General features: G+C 45.1%; 1 protein-coding gene across 1 annotated transcript in view; it reads right to left on the bottom strand.

Annotated features, from left to right (window-relative positions):
- Window positions 1–20,288, bottom strand: part of CERS6 (ceramide synthase 6) — a 242,054-nt gene extending 221,766 nt beyond the window's left edge. Inside the window, exon 1 of the mRNA XM_040357813.1 lies at window positions 19,968–20,288. Coding sequence (XP_040213747.1) covers window positions 19,968–20,140 — 173 coding nt within the window. The 5' untranslated portion in view covers window positions 20,141–20,288. The remainder of the gene's footprint in view (window positions 1–19,967) is intronic.
- Window positions 20,289–20,854: the final 566 nt, after the last annotated feature.

Below are 20,854 nucleotides of genomic sequence, written 5' to 3'. Positions count from 1 at the left end.
TAGGTGCAAACTACAGAGGACACAGTCAATAAACCATTTAAGAATACTGCAGCTAGCACAATCACCTGCCTGCCAATAAATTAGGAAGAACGAATCTAAACTATACAGTGTATAAATATATGTACAACACCTGGGATGTATATATATCCTCTATACACTGTAACATTAACTGACTAGCCTGCCTGTCTGCCTGCTCTATCTACCTGCAGGTGGCCTTTTATATTGTGGGGCGTGTACTAAACCCCCTGAGCCATAATTGGCCAAAGCCACCCTGGCTTTGGCCAATTATGGCTCTCTGTTTTTTGCAAGCTGTGATTGGCCAAGCATGCGGGTCATAGTGCATGCTTGGCTAATCCTCAGCCAGTGATGCCGCAGTGAATTATTGTCTGTGAAACGTAACTCGAATTTGGCGTGAACGACTCGTTTTGTTCGTATTTCGATGAACAATCGAACATACGATGTTTGAGTCAAACATGGTTATGGATGTATAACTATAATATAGGATACAAAGGGTCTATTGCAATGACCCACATAGTGCAAACCACCAACCCTCGTCCTTTTCTAATGCTAACTGCCCATTTGAACCCCTTTCACTGGTTTGTTTTTTCAGTCTGCACAAGAGAGAAAAAAAAGACGAGCAAGAAAGGCAAATTAACAGAGGAAAATAAAAGGGGTAAAAGAGATTATATAGACAAATCTCAGGCCAAAGAAAACAGGATCAGAATAATCTGAGCTGAGAAATTCAATGAGAATTGAATGGTTTTGGACATAATGTGCCGAGCAAAGCATTATGAGTTTGCCCCAAAGAGAAAATGAATAAATCATACATATTTCAAGATGTTCACTTAATCGTTGAAGTACTTTATTAGCCAGGACATAAAAATAGAGTTTGAGCTACACGAAATTGTCCAACATTGGGAATAATTTCTATAAAAGAACATATTGAAGCGCTAAATGGAGTAAGTTCTTCTCAAATACAAAAGAAATAGATGATTTTGTGTCTAAAGGCTATACCAGGATCGGTAAGAACCTAATAAGCACTGTTTGACGATAATGAACAAGGTATACATCTCTATTACAAGAAATAATGTAAAGTAGATGTTTGAAATGCGGTTCATTACCTCCTGATTTAAATCATATGATATATGAATAGGGTTATCTTCAGTGGCGGCTGGTGCTCAAAATTTTTGGGGGGGGCGCAAACGAAAAAAAAAATTGTAGCCTCACTGTGCCCATCAAATGCAGCCACTGTGCCATCAATTGTCACCACTGTGCCATGCCATCAAATGCAGTCACTTTGCCATGCCATCAAACGCAGCCACTGTGTCATCAATTGCCACCACTGTGCCATGACATCAAACGCAGCCACTGTGCCATCAATTCTCACCACTGTGCCATGCCATCAAACGCAGCTACTGTGCCATGCCATCATCAATTCGCACCACTGTGCCATGCCATCAAACGCAGCCACCGTGCCATGCCATCAAACGCAGCCACTGTGCCATGCCATCAAACGCAGCCACTGTGCCATGCCATCAAACGCAGTCACTGTGCCATGCCAGCATAAACTATAAATGCCATCTATAAACTATAAATGCCCTCTGTATTCTATAAATGCCATTAATATTCTATAAACAATAAATACCATTTATATGCTAAAAACTATAAATGCATGCCCAGGAGCCGCACACACGACACAGGGGGAGCCCACTGACACAACCCACGTGCAGTAGTACAAAGCACGGATGCTGGAAGCTGGTGGTGTGAATGCTCAGCCCTGTGTGCGATCAGACAAAGACACAATACCTGGGCGGTGGTGTGGTGTCACTGGCAGCGGTGTCACTGGCGGTGTCGGCTGTGTGTGTCCCGGGCGGTTTAGCCAATCAGGTTACCGATAGCCAGAAGCGATCAACCTGATTGGCTGAGACGCCTGTCAGTCTTATCCAAGGAACGCACCCCGGTACGTTCCCTGGATAAGCATCCGGAAGGCTGAGGGCTGTACCCGGAAAGCCTATCAGAGCCGCTGGCTCTGATAGGCACTTCCATACAGCCAACCAGCTGCCGCTATTCAGGTGGTCGGCGCTCATATCCGAGTCCGACCATCTGAATCCGGCCAGCGGCGACAATAACATCGATTCATGCAATGCATGAGTCAGTGGTGTGTGCGGGAGCCAGAGGGGGCGGCGCTCCAGCGCCCTCTATGGACGAACCGCCACTGGTTATCTTAGAAATATTTGGAATAAATTAGCAGAGTGATTTGGGAAACCAAATTGGAAGAGGTTGTACTCCGCTTTAAGAAAATAGCATTTTTGGACCCGATTCTGAGTCCTGGTAAGGATGTAATAATAATTTCAATCCTGGTGGCCTTGAAAATGATATTGAGTGGGAGGTTGAAAACATGTCCCCCTCGGGTCATTGCTGTACAGAAGCAATTGTCTCATTACATTATATCAGAGCTTTACAATTATATGTGTGAGAATCCTCAGTCGAGTAATGGAAAGTTCATTAGGATTTGGTGTAAGTTCCTGGATAAATTCTGGCTTCAGCAAATATTAGGATGTTATTATAGTACTATGAACTAAATCTTTAATGTTTTACGGCAAATTAGATCTTTTTTTAAACTTTTTCAAATAAAAGATTGGAAAAAAAGACAGGCGTTGGATAATAAATTCTTAGCGCAGTGGAGGCATGGAAGTCATGTTTGCACACTTTAATAATAAAATAATTAATAACTTAGATACTCTGTATTGCTCTTTATTCAGAGAGCCATTGTGTAAGTAGTGTTAGAATTGAAGGAAGATGCATTATGGAACAAGGCGCCTGGCTGGGAAATGTGAGCAATGAGAAGGAGAAGCAGTGTAGGAGAAAAGGGTTTTCTTATTAGCACTTGTTAGTTCTAAAGCAGCTTGTCTTTGTTTTTGCCATATGTGTCCTAGTTCTACTTTAAAAAATCGATTGAGAAGAACAATGGAAGGTAGAAACGGAGAATAAAGCTGCACTAAAATTAAATCAAGAGACTCTGAGAACAGTAATTATGAGAAAAATGTAGAATAAAACATCACAATCTCCTTGGTTCTTAGATCTGAATTGTACACTGTACTCAAAAATATTACATATCATATTTTGAGACAGATATAGCTTTCTTTTAGTGGTATTTAATAGTCATTGGGTTTTCTTATGTTTTGCTATAAAAAAAGATGATTTAAAAAAAAAAACGCTGCTTCCCTTGCTTTCTGTTATAAAACTTATCAATTAGAAATGCCAGGACATGACAAACACCCCCAAATGACCCCTTTTTGAAAAGTAGACCCCCCCAGGTGATCTTATTATTTTGGGATTTTTTTTTAGAAACTGTGGGCCTGATCCACAGACGCCGAGCGCAACTTAACTTTTCAGAGTTAAGTTGCACTGCCGCAAATCTCCCAAGTTAGGTGCCGATCCACAAAGCACTTACCTGGAAATTTGCGGCGCTGTAACTTAACTCCGTCCGGCGCAAGGCGGTCCTAATACAAATGGGCGATTCCCATTTAAATTAGGCGCGCTCCCGCGCCGGACGTACTGCGCATGCTCCGTCGGGTAACTTACCCGACGTGCATTGCGCTAACTGACGTCGCTCCGACGTCATTTGCTTAGACGTTAACGTAAATAGCGTCCAGCACCATTCACGAACGTCTTACGCAAACGACGTAGAATTTCAATTTCGACGCGGGAACGACGGCCATACTTAACATGGCTTAAGAGAGCTAGGGCTGAGCCCTAGTTTTTCGCAGCGTAACTCGACGTAAACGACGTAGAGTTAGCGCGACGGGCCCGTCGGAACGTTCGTGGATCGCCGTAAGTGTTCATTTGCATATTCTAGGCCGGCCGCAATGGCCTCGCCACCTAGCGGCCGGCCTAGAATTGCATCCTTAAGATCCGACAGTGTAATTCAATTACACATGCCGGATCTTCTCCCTAACTATGGAAAACTGATTCTGTGGATCAGTTCCATAGTTAGGACCAGGGATACGACGGAGTAACAGCAGTTACTCCGTCGTATCTCTTTTGAGGATTTGGCCCTAAGAAACATGCTGGTATTGAGAGAGTTAAAACGTGGAGCTTGGTAATGATGCTGTACAACATAGGTTATACATAGAGGGCGGAGGAAGGGGTAAATGTGCAGGTCACATACAGTGCCAGTATGAAGATGAGGGGGTAAAAGTGGATCTAAAACCTTAAAGGGTCACTAAAGGTTGTTTTTTTTTTAGCTAAATAGCTTCCTTTACCTTACTGCAGTCCTGGTTTCATGTCCTCATTGTTCGTTTTTGCTTTGATGTTGCTGTAATTCCTCTCTGTTCTGGACACTTCCTGGTTGTCTGTTTACTGATCACCACAGTACTGGGAGATTTCTCACTGTGGTGACTAATCAAGGAGGTGTGATTACTGTGTGTCTAAAACCCCCTCAGCACCAATCAGTTTCGTTTTCCAAACCATCACTGCCCTGTATTGGCTCTGTGGCTCTGTACAGCAGAGGCAGGAAACAACATGCAAAAACGAATCTAGAAACTACAGGTACATTATATGATTGATTTGTATCTATTTTTAATCGTTTTTAAAAGGAATCAGTTAACTATTATGTCTCTATACCCTGTAAACAGTCATTTCAGCAAAAAAAATGTTTTATTTACAACTCCTTTAAGGCTCTACTGCCTCTGACTGCTAGTTTTAGTAAATTTGGGTGGGATTTGATGATGTCATTACTACTGTGCTGCACACAGTTCTGCTTGCTGGAGGTTCTGAAATAAGGAAGCAAAGCCCTGTCTGTACTCAGGTACCGTGCGGAACAAGGCATAGCAAGCCAGTAATGAGGAAAGATCTACTGCAGGGAGGCAACAGGTAATACTAGTCCATCCTCTGCCTTCCTTTTTTGATAAAGTCTCCAGAGTTTCTTTCCTCTTTAAAGATCTGGGGCCAGATTCACGTTTCTGGGCGCATCTTTGTGCGGGTGTAGCGTATCCTATTTACGCTACGCTGCCGCAACTTAGACAGGCAAGTGCAGTATTCACAAGGCACTTGCTTCGTAAGTTGCGGCGGCGTAGCGTAAATGGACCGGCGTAAGCCAGCTTAATTCAAAGTAGGCTGGTAGGGGGCGTGTTGTATGGAAATGAATCGTGACCCCACGTAAATGACGTGCTTAACGAACGGCGCATGCGCGCGCATGCTCAGTATCATGTCGAATTTTCTCCCTAAGTTACGCCGGCTCAATGCTTAGTCGACGTGAACGTAACCTACGCCCATCTCCATTCATGTAGGACTTACGCAAACGACATAAAATATGATGCTGTTCCGACGTGTCCGACGTCCATATCTTAACATGACTTACCCCTGGTTTATGAGGGGTAAAGTTACGCCGGTCGTACGCCTTAAGTACATAGCGTATATTAATACGCCGGGCGCAAGTACGTTCGTGAATCGGCGTATCTAGCTCATTTGCATATTCAACGCGGGAAATCTACGGAAGCGCCTCTAGCGTCCAGCGTAAACATGCACCCAAGATACGACGGCGTAGGAGACTTACGTCGGTCGTATCTTGGCAACAGTGAGGCGTATCTGATTCTATGAATCAGTCGCATAGATACGATGACGCACTTTCTGACTTACGACGGCGTACATGGAGATACGCCGTCGTAAGTCCTTTGTGAATCTGGCCCCTGCTGTTGAGTAGTTCTCATCCCCTCTCCCCTTTCCTAATTTCATTCTTTTTTCATGTAAAAAGACAAATAAACTTTACCAAAACAAAGTAAGTAAAAGTTAAAGCGGAGGTTCACCGCTAAAATGCTGTTTTTACCCTTAGAGTGATGCTCGTTGTGTCTAGGGGAATCGGCTAGTTGTTTTAAAATCGAACCTGTACTTGCCTTTTTAGAGAGCGATCTTCTCCGCCACTTCCGGGTATGGGCTGCGGGACTGGGCGTTCCTTCTTGATTGACAGTCTTCCGACAGGCTTCCGACGGTCACATCCATCGCGTCACGATTTTCCGAAAGTAGCCGAACGTCGGTGCGCAGGCGCAGTATAGAGCCGCACCAACGTTCGGCTTCTTTCGGCTACTCGTGACGCGATGGATGCGACCGTCGGAAGCCTGTCGCAAGACTGTCAATCGAGAAGGAACGCCCAGTCCCGAAGACCCATACCCGGAAGTGGCGGAGAAGATCGCCCTCTACAACGGTAAGCACTGCTCGGGTTTTAAAACAACTAGCCGATTCCCCTAGACACAACGAGCATTAATCTAAGGGAATCAAAGTTAAAAAAAACATTTATGGGAGAACTCCCGCTTTAATGATTTATCCTTTAATAAGATGTAAGGTAATGAAAAGAATTACAATTCGGAAGTGGAAAAAATAAAAATGTCAGTTCGGATTGTTACTACAGAAACTGCAGCAGCTGAATTTATCAAACGAGAATAGGGTGGCTCTTATCACCCACCCATAAGACGAGTTGTTCTATAGATGGTCCATCCTCCAGGGCCATGCTGCTTCATCAAACAACGGCTGGTCATCTTTTCCACAGCCCTCTGTGAAAACTGTAATGCATGCCAAGACATTTTAGGAAATGCAACAAGCCTCTTCCCTCCCGCGCCGCAGAATCATTTCTTTCAAGGATATCCATCTGATTAATTATGGCAGATCCGCAAAAACAATTAGCTGGTATTCTAATGATATGGCATTTGGCTTTAACTCTGCCTGCGCCAATGACTGTGCAAAAAGGAATCCTTTGTAGTGGCTTTTATTTTCCTCTCTAGATCAGCAACATCAAAGGAGACACGGAGATGACCTCTGTTAAATTCAGTATTGCTGAGGACTCTCAAGCAAATCTCACCTCCTACTGACAGTAATAGCACAATCTGCTGAAAGTGGAGATAGATTATCTGACCCCCACCGTCAGATCTGTCTTATTACAATAAGAACAAGCTGGAAGTAACAGCCAAACATACTCTCCATATACTATTCCCTGGTGGAGAGACTGCAATCTCTGCTCCACCACCTGGTCACATGTGCGTGGTGAAGGCTCTACAATTAGCCAATTTGTTCATTTTCTGGGCAACAATACGGAGAAAACATTGACTTACTTGGTTTATTCTTATTGGTCAAATTAAATACTACTGACATTTTATACATGCTCAAGCAATATCAGGGGCGGACTGACCATTCGGGCACTGCCCGAGGGCCCCATGCCACTAGGGGGCCCCATCAGACCTCTAGTCTTAACCACTTAACCCCCGGACCATATTGCTGGTCAAAGACCAGAGTACTTTTTGCGATTCGGCACTGCGTCGCTTTAACTGACAATTGCGCGGTTGTGCGACGTGGCTCCCAAACAAAATTGGCGTCCTTTTTTCCCCACAAATAGAGCTTTCTTTTGGCGGTATTTGATCACCTCTGCGGTTTTTAGTTTTTGCGCTATAAACAAAAATAGAGCGACAATTTAGAAAAAAATGAGTATTTTTTACTTTTTGCTGTAATAAATATCCCCCAAAAATATATAAAAAAAAAAAAAATTTTCCTCAGTTTAGGCCGATACGTATTCTTCTACATATTTTTCGTAAAAAAAATCGCAATAAGCGTTTATTGATTGGTTTGCGCAAAAGTTATAGCGTTTACAAAATATGGGGTATTTTTATGGCATTTTTATTAATATTTTTTTTTACTAGTAATGGCGGCGATCAGCGATTTTTTTCGGTACTGCGACATTATGGCGGACACTTCGGACACTTTTGACACATTTTTGGGACCATTGGCATTTTTATAGCGATCAGTGCTATAAAAATGCATTGGATTGCTATAAAAATGCCACTGGCAGTGAAGGGGTTAACACTAGGAGGCGGGGAAGGGGTTAAGTATGTCCCTGGGTGTGTTCTTACTGTGGGGGGGTGGCCTCACTAGGGGAAATCACTGATCTTCTGTTCATACATTTTATGAACAGAGGAGTAGCATTTCCCCTGCTGACAGGACCGGGAGCTGTGTGTTTACACACACAGCTCCTGGTCCCCGCTCTGTAACGAGCGATCGCGTGTGCCCGGCGGCGATTGCGCCCGCCGGGCACGCGCACGGGAGTCGGGGGCGAGCGGGGGGTAGCATTTTCCCCCCTTGACAGGACCGGGAGCTGTGTGTTTACACACACAGCTCCTGGTCCCCGCTCTGTAACGAGCGATCGCGTGTGCCCGACGGCGATCGCGCCCGCCGGGCACGCGCGCGGGAGTCGGGGGCGAGCGGGCGGCGCACGCGCCCCTAGTTCCCTGCGAGAGAGCCGACATAGAGCTACGGCTCTCGCGCAGGAGAGCCAACCTGCCGCCGGAGAATGACGGCGGCAGGTCGGCAGGTAGTTAAACTGGGCATACATGGATTGAAATTCACCCAGTTCAGCAGGAACCAGACAAATTTCCATCCACCCAGATTGCATAGAAGTCGATCTACTGGTCAACCTCTGTACAAGCAGCCTGTTGCGTATTTCCCAATCAATCAGTGTCGCTGGCAATAGCTGGCAGCACTGATCATTGTATGCTGACGGCAGGGAAGGCTCCTCATCATCAGAACACAAGAATGTGGATAATGGATTTGGATTTTTTTTTTTTTGCTCAACCCACTGGTTGAACTAAAAATAAATGATGAATGTATGGGCTACCTTAGTAACAAGATGTTTTATAAATGTGTGAAACCATCAAATTAACACTGTTAAATAAGGTGTGCGTTGGACCCTTATGGAGTCTTAAAGTGTCACGAAACCCACATCATAAAAAACTATCAATAAATGGTATATAACATGGTATTCATTCTCACTCAGTTACTATGAGATCTATTTTCTTTACCCTGCAAAAATCCTGCTGGAGCCTGCTGCTCTCTATCTCCCCCTAGTGTCCATGCCCCCAATTCAGCTAGGGATTTTGCATAGCAGTGTTGACAGATCTGCACATGCTCAGTTTTCGATGCGTTTCTAGGCTGAGCATTTCCTCCCTATCACATCTGAGCAGTTCATGTGACTATAGAGTCACACATGTGGGAGTATACACAATGGTAAAGGACAGCCCACTCCCTCCTCCTCCATGACCACTAACCAGCTAAACACAATGGGGGGTGGGATTATATGAAGATTGATTGAGGATTCGCCTCCCTCTTATTCTAAGACACAGGGACACATTGACATACACCATGTTATCGCAAAAAATGAATACAAATTTGATTTCAAATATATATTTGTATGACATTTTAAAACAGTTTATTAATATTAATAATTTAATTTTACTCTGTATCCTGTTTTCTTTTTTTTTTGGACATGTGACCAGCAGCAGAGGACTCGAAGCTCCTCCAGCTTGTTTCCCTGCAGACAGGCTGGAAAAGATCTGGGTCATGTGGTAGCTGTATATCAATTAGGAAAAAGGTACTTTGATTTTTTGAATCAACTTCTGTATATATATGGCGGCAGAATGGCTCTGCTGCACGAATTACCGTATATATACTGCGGGTCCTTTAAGAGCCATAGCAGGCGTGCATGCCATCCCTGCCGGGCCAACCACGATCATGTCCACAAGAGCAGGAACGGGGATTTGTGTGTGTAAAAACACAAATCCCTGTCCTGTCAGGGGAGGAGAAACAGATTGTGTGTTCCTATCAAGTAGGAACAACAATATGTCTCCTCCCCCAGTCAGTCCAATCCCCTCACAGTTAGAACACACCTAGGGAACACATATTTGATCCTAGTGTTAACCCCTTCCCTGCCAGTGACATTTATACATTAATCAGTGGCTATTTTTAGCTCTGATCGCTCTATAAATGTCACTGGTCCCAAAAAAAGTATCAAGAGTGTCCGATCTTTCCGCTGCAATGTCGCACTCCCAATAAAAATCGCTGATCACCGCCATTACTAGTAAAAATAATAAAAATACCATAAATCTATCCCCTATTTTGTAGACACAAAGGGCCAGATTCACAGTGGAGATACGACGGCGTATCTGCTTATACGCCGTCGTATCTCTGTTTCTATCTATGCGACTGATTCATAGAATCAGTTACGCATAGATATCCCTAAGATCCAACAGGTGTAATTGTTTTACACTGTCGGATCTTAGGATGCAGTACCGCGGCCGCCGCTGGGGGGAGTTTGCGTCGTAAACCAGCGTCGGGTATGCAAATTAGGAGTTACGGCGGATCCACAACGGTTTTTCGCGTTCGCTACGTCGCCGCTAGTATAGTTTCCCGTCGCAAAGTTAGTCGTCGTTTTTGGTGCCCTAACTTTAGTCAGCAAGCGTATTGCTGTCTAAAGTATGGTCGTCGTTCCCGCGTCAAAATTCAAAATTTAACGTCGTTTGCGTAAGCCGTCCGGGAATACGGAATTACGCTACGCGCGTCGCCGTTCGGAAAAATGACGTCACGGCGCGCAATGCACGACGGGAGTTCGGAAACGGAGCATGCGCGATAGGTCCGGAGGCCGCCAGCGTAGGTTTTCATCGCAAGTGCTTGGTGAATCAGGCACTTGCGATGAAAAATTGCGGTGGTGTAACGTATCTACGATACGTTACGCCGCCGCTCTTCTATGTGAATCTGGCCCAATAACTTTTGCGCAAACCACTCAATATACGCTTATTGCGGTTTTTCTTTTACCAAAAATATGTAGAAGAATACATATTGGCCTAAACTGATGAAGATTTTTTTTTTTTTTTAAATTGGGATAATAACCACTTATGCCCCGGACCATTTTGCAGCTAAACTACCAGGCCACTTATTGTGATTCGGCACTGTGTCACTTTAACTGACAATTGCGCGGTCGTGCGACATGGCTCCCAAACAAAATTGATGTCCTTTTTTTCCTACAAATAGAGCTTTTTTTTGGTGGTATTTGATCACCTCTGTTTTTATTTTTTGCGCTATAAACAAAAATAGAGCGACAATTTTGAAAAAATTCTATATTTTTTGCTTTTTGCTATAATAAATATCCCCAAAAAATATATATTTTTTTTATAAATTTTATTTTTTTCCCTTCAGTTTAGGCCGATAAGTATTCTTCTACATATTTTTGGTTAAAAAAATCACAATAAGCCTTTATTGATTGGTTTGTTCAAAAGTTATAGCGTTTACAAAATAGGGGATAGTTTTACGGCATTTTTATGAATTATTATCTTTAGTAATAGCGGTGATCAGTGATTTTCTTTGTGACTGGGACATTATGGCAGACACATCGGACACTTTTGACACATTTTGTGGGACCATTGTCATTTTCACAGCGATCAGTGCTATAAAAATGCACTGATTACTGTGAAAATGACACTGGCAGTGAAGGGGTTAACCACCAGGTGGCGCTGTAGGGGTCCTCAGTTTAGGCCGATACGTATTCTTCTACCTATTTTTGGTAAAAAAAAATCGCAATAAGCGTTTATCGGTTGGTTTGCGCAAAATTTATAGCGTTTACAAATAGGGGATAGTTTTATTGCATTTTTATTATTTTTTTTTTTTACTACTTATGGTGGCGATCAGCGGTTTTTAACGTGACTGCGAAATTATGGCGGACACTTCGGACAATTTTGACACATTTATGGGACCATTTTCATTTTCACAGCAAAAAGTACATTTATAATGCATTGTTTATTGTGAAAATTACAGTTGCAGTTTGGGAGTTAACCACAAGGGGGCGCTGATGGGGTTATGTGTGACCTCATGTGTGTTTACAACTGTAGGGGGGTGTGGCTGTAGGTGTGACGTCATCGATTATGTATCCCTATAAAAGAGATCACACGATCGATGACGCCGCCACAGTGAAGAACGGGGAAGCTGTGTTTACACACGGCTCTCCCCGTTCTTCAGCTCCGGGGGCCGATCGTGGGACTCCAGCGGCGATCGGGTCCCGCGGTCCCGGAGCTTCGGACCGGGTCGCGCGCATGCGCCCGCGACCCATGGCTGGACAATAGCACAGCACGTACCTGTACGTGCATGTGCCCAGCCGTGCCATTCTGCCATTCTGCCGACGTATATGTGCAGGAGGCGGTCCTTAAGTGGTTAAAGCGGAGATTCCACCATTTTTTTTCTTAAAGTCAGCAGCTACAAATACGGCAGCTGCTGACTTTTATAAAAAATGGACACTTACCTGTCCAGCACGCCCGCGATGTTAGCACTCGAGGCTTAGCAAACGCTTGGTCCTCGTCTGCTTCTGCCTTCATCCTCGGTGAGGGAAACAGGAAGTGAAGCCTGACGGCTTCACTGCCCAATTCCCTTCTGCGCTTGCGCGAGGATCGCGGAACACCGTCACTGGTCCCCGCTCTCTCCTGGGAACAGTGTTTCCCAGAAGACAGCGGGGGGAGTGACGTCACAGGCTGGATTCCCCGCCAGGATCAGACCCAAAAGTGGTGCAAATACCCATCTCAGACAGGTATCTGCACCCCCCTCCCCCCTGAAAGGTGTCAAATGTGACACCGGAGGGGGGAGGGATCCAAAAAGCGGAGGATCACTTTTTGTGTGAACCTCAGCTTTAAGTGGCTAATTATAGCAAATAGTAAAAAATATATATATTTTTTTTTTTTTATTGTTGCTCTTTTTGTTTATAGCACAAAAAATAAAAACTGCAGAAGAGATCGCATACCACCAACGTGTGGGAAATGGCAAAAAATGGCCTGGTCATTAAGGGGGTAAATTCTTCCAGGGCTGAAGTGGTTAACATAATTACAGTGCCATCATCCACATACAGAAATAGAAGGAACTATGTAAATTAAACAGTGTGTTTAGTATCACTTTAAATTCACTCTTGGGGGGGGGGGGGCCAAAAATATCAGATATGAGATACTGTACAGTAAAACCTTGGTTTGAGAGCGTTTTGCAAAACAAGTAACATTTTTAAATACATTTTGACTTGATATACAAGCGATGTCTTGATATAAGAGTAGCGTCATGTCACAACTGAGTATAAAAGAGAAGAGAGGAGCCTCTAAGTGTAGCAATATGGTTACATTTAATGAAGGTACAACATTTAGAGGCAGGCATCCGGAGTAAAGCTGTCCACATAGATTATTCTCCTCACCGCCATTGATGTCGTCCTTTTCACAAGCGGTTCAAGCCTCGCTTTCAGATCACTCTACTGCAGGGTAGTATTCACAGGCATGATTGCAGACTGATATCGGTGAGAGCCGGCGGTGAGGAGGACGGTCTATGTGGATCGCTTTACCCCGGATGTGCCTCTTTTAATCATCAACCATGTGAGTTTCTTCTAATCCCCTTGTGGAGGTTTCCATTTGTGGATGGACAATTTATGGTTACATAACTTATCACATTGCTCAGGGCTCGACAAATCCCGGTCGCCAGGTCGCCATGGCAACTAGAAATAGCATCTTGGCGACTTGACTTGGAAGGTGGGCAAAAAAAAATAAAAAAAAATTTGGTGAAGTCCCCAGCTCTTCCTTGTGTGAGCTGGCGCCATCTGGTGGTGGCCGTTGGTATTACAAGTTAAGCATTACAAGTTAAACAGCAATTCTAATGTCATTTTTCACTATTTTCACTGCCATCTTCTTCCCTCTAATTAGAACCCCCAAACATTATATATATTTTTTATCCTAACACCCTAGAGAATAAAATGGCGATCGTTGCAATACTTTCTGTTACGCCGTATTTGTGCAGCGGTCTTACAAGCGCACCTTTTTGGGAAAAAATTACACTTTTTTTAATTAAAAAATAAGATAATAGTAAAGTTATCCCCATTCTTTTTAATATTATGAAAGATAATGTTACGCCGAGTAAATTCATACCCAACATGTCACGCTTCAAAATTGCGTCCCCTCGTGGAATGCCGACAAACTTTTACCCTTTAAAATCTCCATAGGTGACGTTTAAAAAAATCTACAGGTTGCATGTTTTGAGTTACAGAGGAGGTCTAGGGCTAGAATTATTGCTCTTGCTTTACCAATCGCGGCGATACCTCACATGTGTGGTTTCAACACCGTTTACATATGCGGGCGCTGCTCACGTATGTGTTCGCTTCTGCGCGCAAGCTCGTCGGGACGGGGTGCGTTTTCTGGCTCCTAACTTTTTTAGCTGGCTCCTAGATTCCAAGCAAATTTGTCAAACCCTGACATTGCTATAATCTTTTTATATGGACTATAAACTGAAAGACCTATGAAGAAATGGTTGTGGAACAAATCATTTGAGTTTCCATTATTTCTTATGGAAAAAGTTGCTTTGGATTACAAGCATGCTTCCGGAACGAATTATGCTCGCAATCCAAGGTTTCAGTGTACATGTTTTTTAGAATTACATTTTTAGAGGTACAAACTAGGGCTGTGGAAATGAACTATTAATTCCTTGATTAATCTTTATTTTTTTTTTGATCGATCAAAATTATTTTGATTGGTACTCACCTCTCCACCAGCTTCCGGACCTTCAGGGAGTTCCGTCGGAGATCCGGTGACGTCACGGACACCGGTGGGGCCATCTGAAGGGCTCCTTTGCTGTGCCTTCATATCTGCATGCCGGCGGGACCTTCCTATCTGCCACACGCAAGGGCTGTTACACTTCCCTCTATCACTTCCCTTTATCAACCTGGGATTCTACAGCCATCCACTGGGAGTTGTGATAGTTCTCTTCATGGGACATCTACATTCCGAAGGACTGATGTTAACCCCTCCTCATCTGAATTCAGCAGTAGTATCGATGTACACATTTTTATACCAGTATCATACTTAAAGGTCTGAATAAAGAATGATGAGCGCAAACTGAAAATCTAAAAGTGAATATAAAGACAGTCCATAGGGGACTGATAACAATCAATAAAGATATGCAGTGAATTCAAAATTAGTGAAATAACCCAAAACTGATAATAAATCCAAAAATAAAAGTCCAAATATATAAATCAAAGTTTGGATAAATCAATCTAGTGTGCCAGTGATAAACAAAACTTCTGCACTTCGGGCATCAATGTGGACAATCTTGATAACTCTTTGCTTAGCCTGGGCTCGCAGTGCGCTTACCTCCAGACACTAGGTCATGCGTGTCAACGAAATCCTCCCAAAACTGGAACAGAATCCAAACAGTGGGTAACACGTGTTGCACGGAATCTTCCCAGTGCTGAGATAGAATCGAGGGGCGTTCTCTGTATCAAATACCAGTATAGGTCCAGGCGCAGCGAAGTCGACTCCACAGGATAGCCACAAGGTGTATCAGGAGCAAATTCACCGATGAAGTCACGTGTCGTGACGTAATGCATAAGGTTAGATGTGACCGGAAGTGACGTGACACCCTGACCGTCCACCGGAAGTGCCGCTGTTTGGCGTTTTATTCGTTTTTTCAATTTGCTCCTGATACACCTTGTGGCTATCCTGTGGAGTCGACTGTCTTTATATTCACTTTTAGATTTTCAGTTTGCGCTCATCATTCTTTATTCAGACCTTTATTTGTTGTTAGCACATTTTAGATTTGAGCAGCATTTTGTTTTTCACTGGTCACTTTTAATTTTCACTGTTGGCTAGCGCTTTAGTCACCCACTTGTCTATTCCAGTATCATACTTAGCTACATGTTTTTATGACTGCTTTTGGTACCGTTTGGTATTACTCGCACCATTTTTACAGTTTATGGGCCAGATTCACGTAGAGATACGACGGTGTATCTCCTGATACACCGTCGTATCTCTGAGTTGTGCCGGTCGTATCTATGCGACTGATTTATAGAATCAGTTACGCATAGATATGCCTAAGATCCGACAGGTGTAATTGTGTTACACTGTCGGATCTTAGGCTGCAATTCCCGGCCGGCCGCTAGGTGGCGTTTCGGTTTATTTGCGCGCCGATTATGCAAATGAGGAGATACGCCGATTCCGAAACGAACGACCGCCCGTCGCTTTTTTTTTACGTCGTTTGCGTTCGGCTTTTTCCGGCGTATAGTTACCCCTGCTTCTATGAGGCGCAGGCACAACTCAGAGATACGACGGTGTATCAGGAGATACACCATCGTATCTTTATGTGAATCTGGCCCATAAACTGTAAAAATGGTGAGAGTAATACCAAACGGTAGCAAAAGCAGTCATTGTGAAGTTTGTGAATCGGCGTATCTCCCTCATTTGCATATGTGCAAATAAAATCAATGGGAGCGCCCCTTGCGGCCAGCGTAAATATGCGCCCACGATACGCCGGGGTAGGAAAGTTATGTCGGTCATATGCAGCGTATCTCAGACGTATAGATACGACGGCGCATAGATAGACTTACGCGGCGTATCTCGAAATACGTCGGCGTAAGTGCTTTGTGAATCCGGGCCCATGTATCTGTGAGATCTCTGGGGATCTGAGTGTTTCTTATCAAACACAAGTGGGCTTTGCTCCATGTAGACGTGTTTATAAATACATAGATACAGTACAAAGACATCAACAGGGATCAATCTTGCTGACAAAAAATAATAATAATAATAATACAAATAAACAAACAAAAGAGCCTTCCACAGGTGGGAGGAGCTCAGAGATCAGATCCCCCCAGAGATAGAGGAAGTATTTCTATAAAACTATTTACCAAATACTGACACCGAGATAGTGATTGGTAATGAAATGATGTATCAGCCACACATCAGAGGGACACAGATGATCAGCACTGCAAGTAATAATAATAATACAAGTACTTCTCAGGGCAACCCTGAATACCAGACACATTGTCCCTGGAAATTAGAGGCAGGCAGTCTATACCAAGCATTGCCCCTGGAAATCAGAGGAACTCAACCCATACTAGAAGCTGTCCCTGGAAATCAGAGGAACTCAACCCAAACTAGAAGCTGTCCCTGGAAATCAGAGGAACTCAACCCATACTAGAAGCTGTCCCTGGAAATCAGAGGAACTCAGCCCATACTAGAAGCTGTCCCTGGAAATCAGAGGAACTCAGCCCATACTAGAAGCTGTCCCTGGAAATCAGAGGCACTCAGCCCATACTAGAAGCTGTCCCTGGAAATCAGAGGAACTCAGCCCATACTAGAAGCTGTCCCCGGAAATCAGAGGCACTCAGCCCATACTAGAAGCTGTCCCCGGAAATCAGAAGCACTCAGCCCATACTAGAAGCTGTCCCTGGAAATCAGAGGAACTCAGCCCATACTAGAAGCTGTCCCCGGAAATCAGAGGCACTCAGCCAATACTAGAAGCTGTCCCTGGAAATCAGAGGAACTCAGTCCATACTAGAAGCTGTCCCTGGAAATCAGAGGAACTCAGCCAATACTAGAAGCTGTCCCTGGAAATCAGAGGAACTCAGCCCATACTAGAAGCTGTCCCTGGAAATCAGAGGCACTCAGCCCATACTAGAAGCTGTCCCTGGAAATCAGAGGAACTCAGCCCATACTAGAAGCTGTCCCTGGAAATCAGAGGCACTTACTCAGCCCATACTAGAAGCTGTCCCTGGAAATCAGAGGAACTCAGCCCATACTAGAAGCTGTCCCTGGAAATCAGAGGAACTCAGCCCATACTAGAAGCTGTCCCCGGAAATCAGAGGCACTCAGCCCATACTAGAAGCTGTCCCCGGAAATCAGAAGCACTCAGCCCATACTAGAAGCTGTCCCTGGAAATCAGAGGAACTCAGCCCATACTAGAAGCTGTCCCCGGAAATCAGAGGCACTCAGCCAATACTAGAAGCTGTCCCTGGAAATCAGAGGAACTCAGTCCATACTAGAAGCTGTCCCTGGAAATCAGAGGAACTCAGCCAATACTAGAAGCTGTCCCTGGAAATCAGAGGAACTCAGCCCATACTAGAAGCTGTCCCTGGAAATCAGAGGCACTCAGCCCATACTAGAAGCTGTCCCTGGAAATCAGAGGAACTCAGCCCATACTAGAAGCTGTCCCTGGAAATCAGAGGCACTTACTCAGCCCATACTAGAAGCTGTCCCTGGAAATCAGAGGCACTCAACCCATACTAGAAGCTGTCCCTGGAAATCAGAGGCTGGTGGCTTATACACTAAGGTGTCCCTGGGAATGCTGACAAAACTCTGTCCTCAGAAATGCTGGCAGCCAACACAAGAAATTGTCCCTGGAAATAGAGACAGCCTATACAACACACTGTCCCTGGAAATGCAGATGGAACAATACAACTGTAGTCCCTAGAAATGCAGACAGGCCATAACAAACGTCCCTAGAAATGCATGCAACCCATACAAGACACTGTCCCTGGAAATGCAGATAGGCCATTACAGACACCCCTAGAAATGCATGCAACCCATAAAAACACTGTCCCTAGAAATGCAGGCAACCCATATAAAACACTGTCCCTGGAAATGCAGACTGTCCAAAAGAGGACACTGTTCCTGAAAATCAGCAGCAGACACCCCATGAAAATAAACACTGTCCCTGGAAATTCAGACAGCCCATAAAAGTCACTATTCCTGGAAATCAGATGAAGACAGTCCATAAACGACTGTCCCTGGAAATCAGGAGAAGACAGCCCATACAAAAAAATGCCCCTGGAAATTAGAGCCAGGCAGCTCATACAAGACATTGTCCCTAAAAATCAGGAGCAGGAAGACATTGACATTGACCCTAGAAATGCAGACAGACCATACAAGAAATTGTCCCTGGAAAAGCAAACAGGCCATACAAGACTCTGTCCCTGGAAATCAAAGGCAGATAGTCCATACCAGACATTGTCCCTGCAAATGCAGCCATTTGAGGAATGCTGAAGCAGAGTGTTCCCTGCACTCTGGAAAAGGATGGGGATAAGAATGGGGCTCCCTGCACTCCGGAATATTATCAGGATAGGACTCCCTGCGCTCTGGGATATTATCAGGATGGTGCTCCCGGTACTCCAGCATATTATCAGGATGGTGCTCCCGGTACTCCAGCATATTATCAGGATGGTGCTCCCGGTACTCCAGCATATTATCAGGATGGAGCTCCCTGCACTCCGGCATAAGAATGGGGCTCCCCACACTACACCATATTATCAGGATGGAGCTCCCTGCACTCCGGCATATTATCAGGAATCGAGGCTCCAGTTCCCTGCTCTCCAGTATAGTGATGGAGCTCCCTGCACTCCAGTATAAGGATGGTGTATCCTGCACTCCAGAATAAGGATGGGTCTCTCTCCATTCCCTGTACACCAAAAAATAGAATGTGGCTCCCTTCACTCCAGTATAGTGATGGGGCTCTCTGCACTTCGGTATAAGGATGGGGCTCCCTGCACTCGGCATATTGTCAGGATGGGGGCTCCAGTTCCCTGCACTCAGGTATAGTGATGGGGCTCACTGCACTCTGGAATAAGGATGGAGCTCCCTGCACTCCGGTATGGGGATGGGGCTCCCTGCACTCCAGCTTAGTGATGGAGCTCCCTGCACTCCTGTATAAGTATAGGGCTCCCTGCACTCTGGTATAAGGATGGAGCTCCCTGCACTCCAGTTTAGTTATGGAGCTCCCTGCACTCCAGTTTAGTTATGGAGCTCCCTGCACTCCAGTTTAGTGATGGAGCTCCCTGCACTCTGGTATAAGGATGGAGCTCCCTGCACTCCAGTTTAGTTATGGAGCTCCCTGCAGTCCAGTTTAGTTATGGAGCTCCCTGCACTCCTGTATATGTATAGGTCTCCCTGCACTCCAATAGTGATGGAGCTCCCTGCACTCCAGTTTAGTGATAGAGCTCCCTGCACTCCGGTGTAAGTATAGGGCTCCCTGCACTCCGGTATAAGTATGGGGCTCCCTGCACTCCGGTGTAAGTATAGGGCTCCCTGCACTCCGGTACAGTAATGGGGCTCCCTGCACTCCGGTGTAAGTATGGGGCTCCCTGCACTCCGGTGTAAGTATGGGGCTCCCTACACTCCGGTACAGTAATGGGGCTCCGTGCACTCCGGTGTAAGTATGGGGCTCCCTGCACTCCAGTATAAGTATGGGGCTCCCTGCACTCCGGTACAGTAATGGGGCTCCCTGCACTCCGGTACAGTAATGGGGCTCCCTGCACTCCGGTATAAGTCTGGGTCTCCCTGCACTCCGGCATCTAACCAGGATGGGTTCCGTCGTACCTTTCGAAGAAGAGTCGGATCATGAAGATGCAGACCGCCAGGGGGATGGCCAGATAGAGGTCCTCTGCCTGGGGGAAAGTCGCCTCTTCTGTGTTCTTCAGATCCGCCCAGGTGACATTGTGCGGCAGCCAGAACCTCTCATTCCAGAACCAGAGCAGGACACCTGAGGCCATATTGATGATGAGTCGCTGTGATGCTGATGCTGCGCCTCCTCCTCCTCTCTACCTGCTGCAGCCGATGGATGTGTGATGGTGGGGAGGAACAATGCCGACACTTGTCTATGGGAAGGAGCTGAGACTAATCAGCACTGCCTCTATTCTTCCTTCCAGCCTTCCTTGTCATGGAAGGGGCGGACTCTACACACACACAGCTGCCAGCCCTGCCAGCATGCCTTTCATTGGGCTGAGCCTGGTGTCCTTTATATCCAGTCTATAGAAAGCCTGCGAGCTGCGAGCATAGAGGAGAGGTCACAGGAGTTTAGCCTGCAGATCAAACATGACTTTCCGGTCTGGAAAGAAGAATCAGAGACTGCAGAGTGCAAGGGCAGCTTATTAACACGGAGGAACCCTTCAAATAACTTTCAAGCTGCATTCACACTTGTGTAACACACAAATGCACAAAATCGCACAATTTTACACACCTTCTTCAAATGCATATAGCGCTTGCAATGCCATTTGTTGTTAATGGCACCCCAGATGGAGCAAGAATCACGCACAGCTTTGCACATGGCGAAAAAATGCATAAAGATCTAATTATTATTATTATTATTTAGGTACTTTTAGCGCCGTTAATTTCCGCAGCGCTTTACATATACATGGTACATTCACATTGGTCCCTACCCTCAAGGAGAACAATCTAAGGTCCCTAACTCGCATTCATATACTAGG

The sequence above is a fragment of the Rana temporaria genome, chromosome 6 (genome assembly GCF_905171775.1).
Source record: "Rana temporaria chromosome 6, aRanTem1.1, whole genome shotgun sequence".
In the NCBI taxonomy this organism is placed as follows: Eukaryota; Metazoa; Chordata; class Amphibia; order Anura; family Ranidae; genus Rana; species Rana temporaria.
The sequence above is the reverse complement of the archived record's forward strand: the minus strand, read 5'-3'. Positions and strand labels throughout refer to the sequence as shown.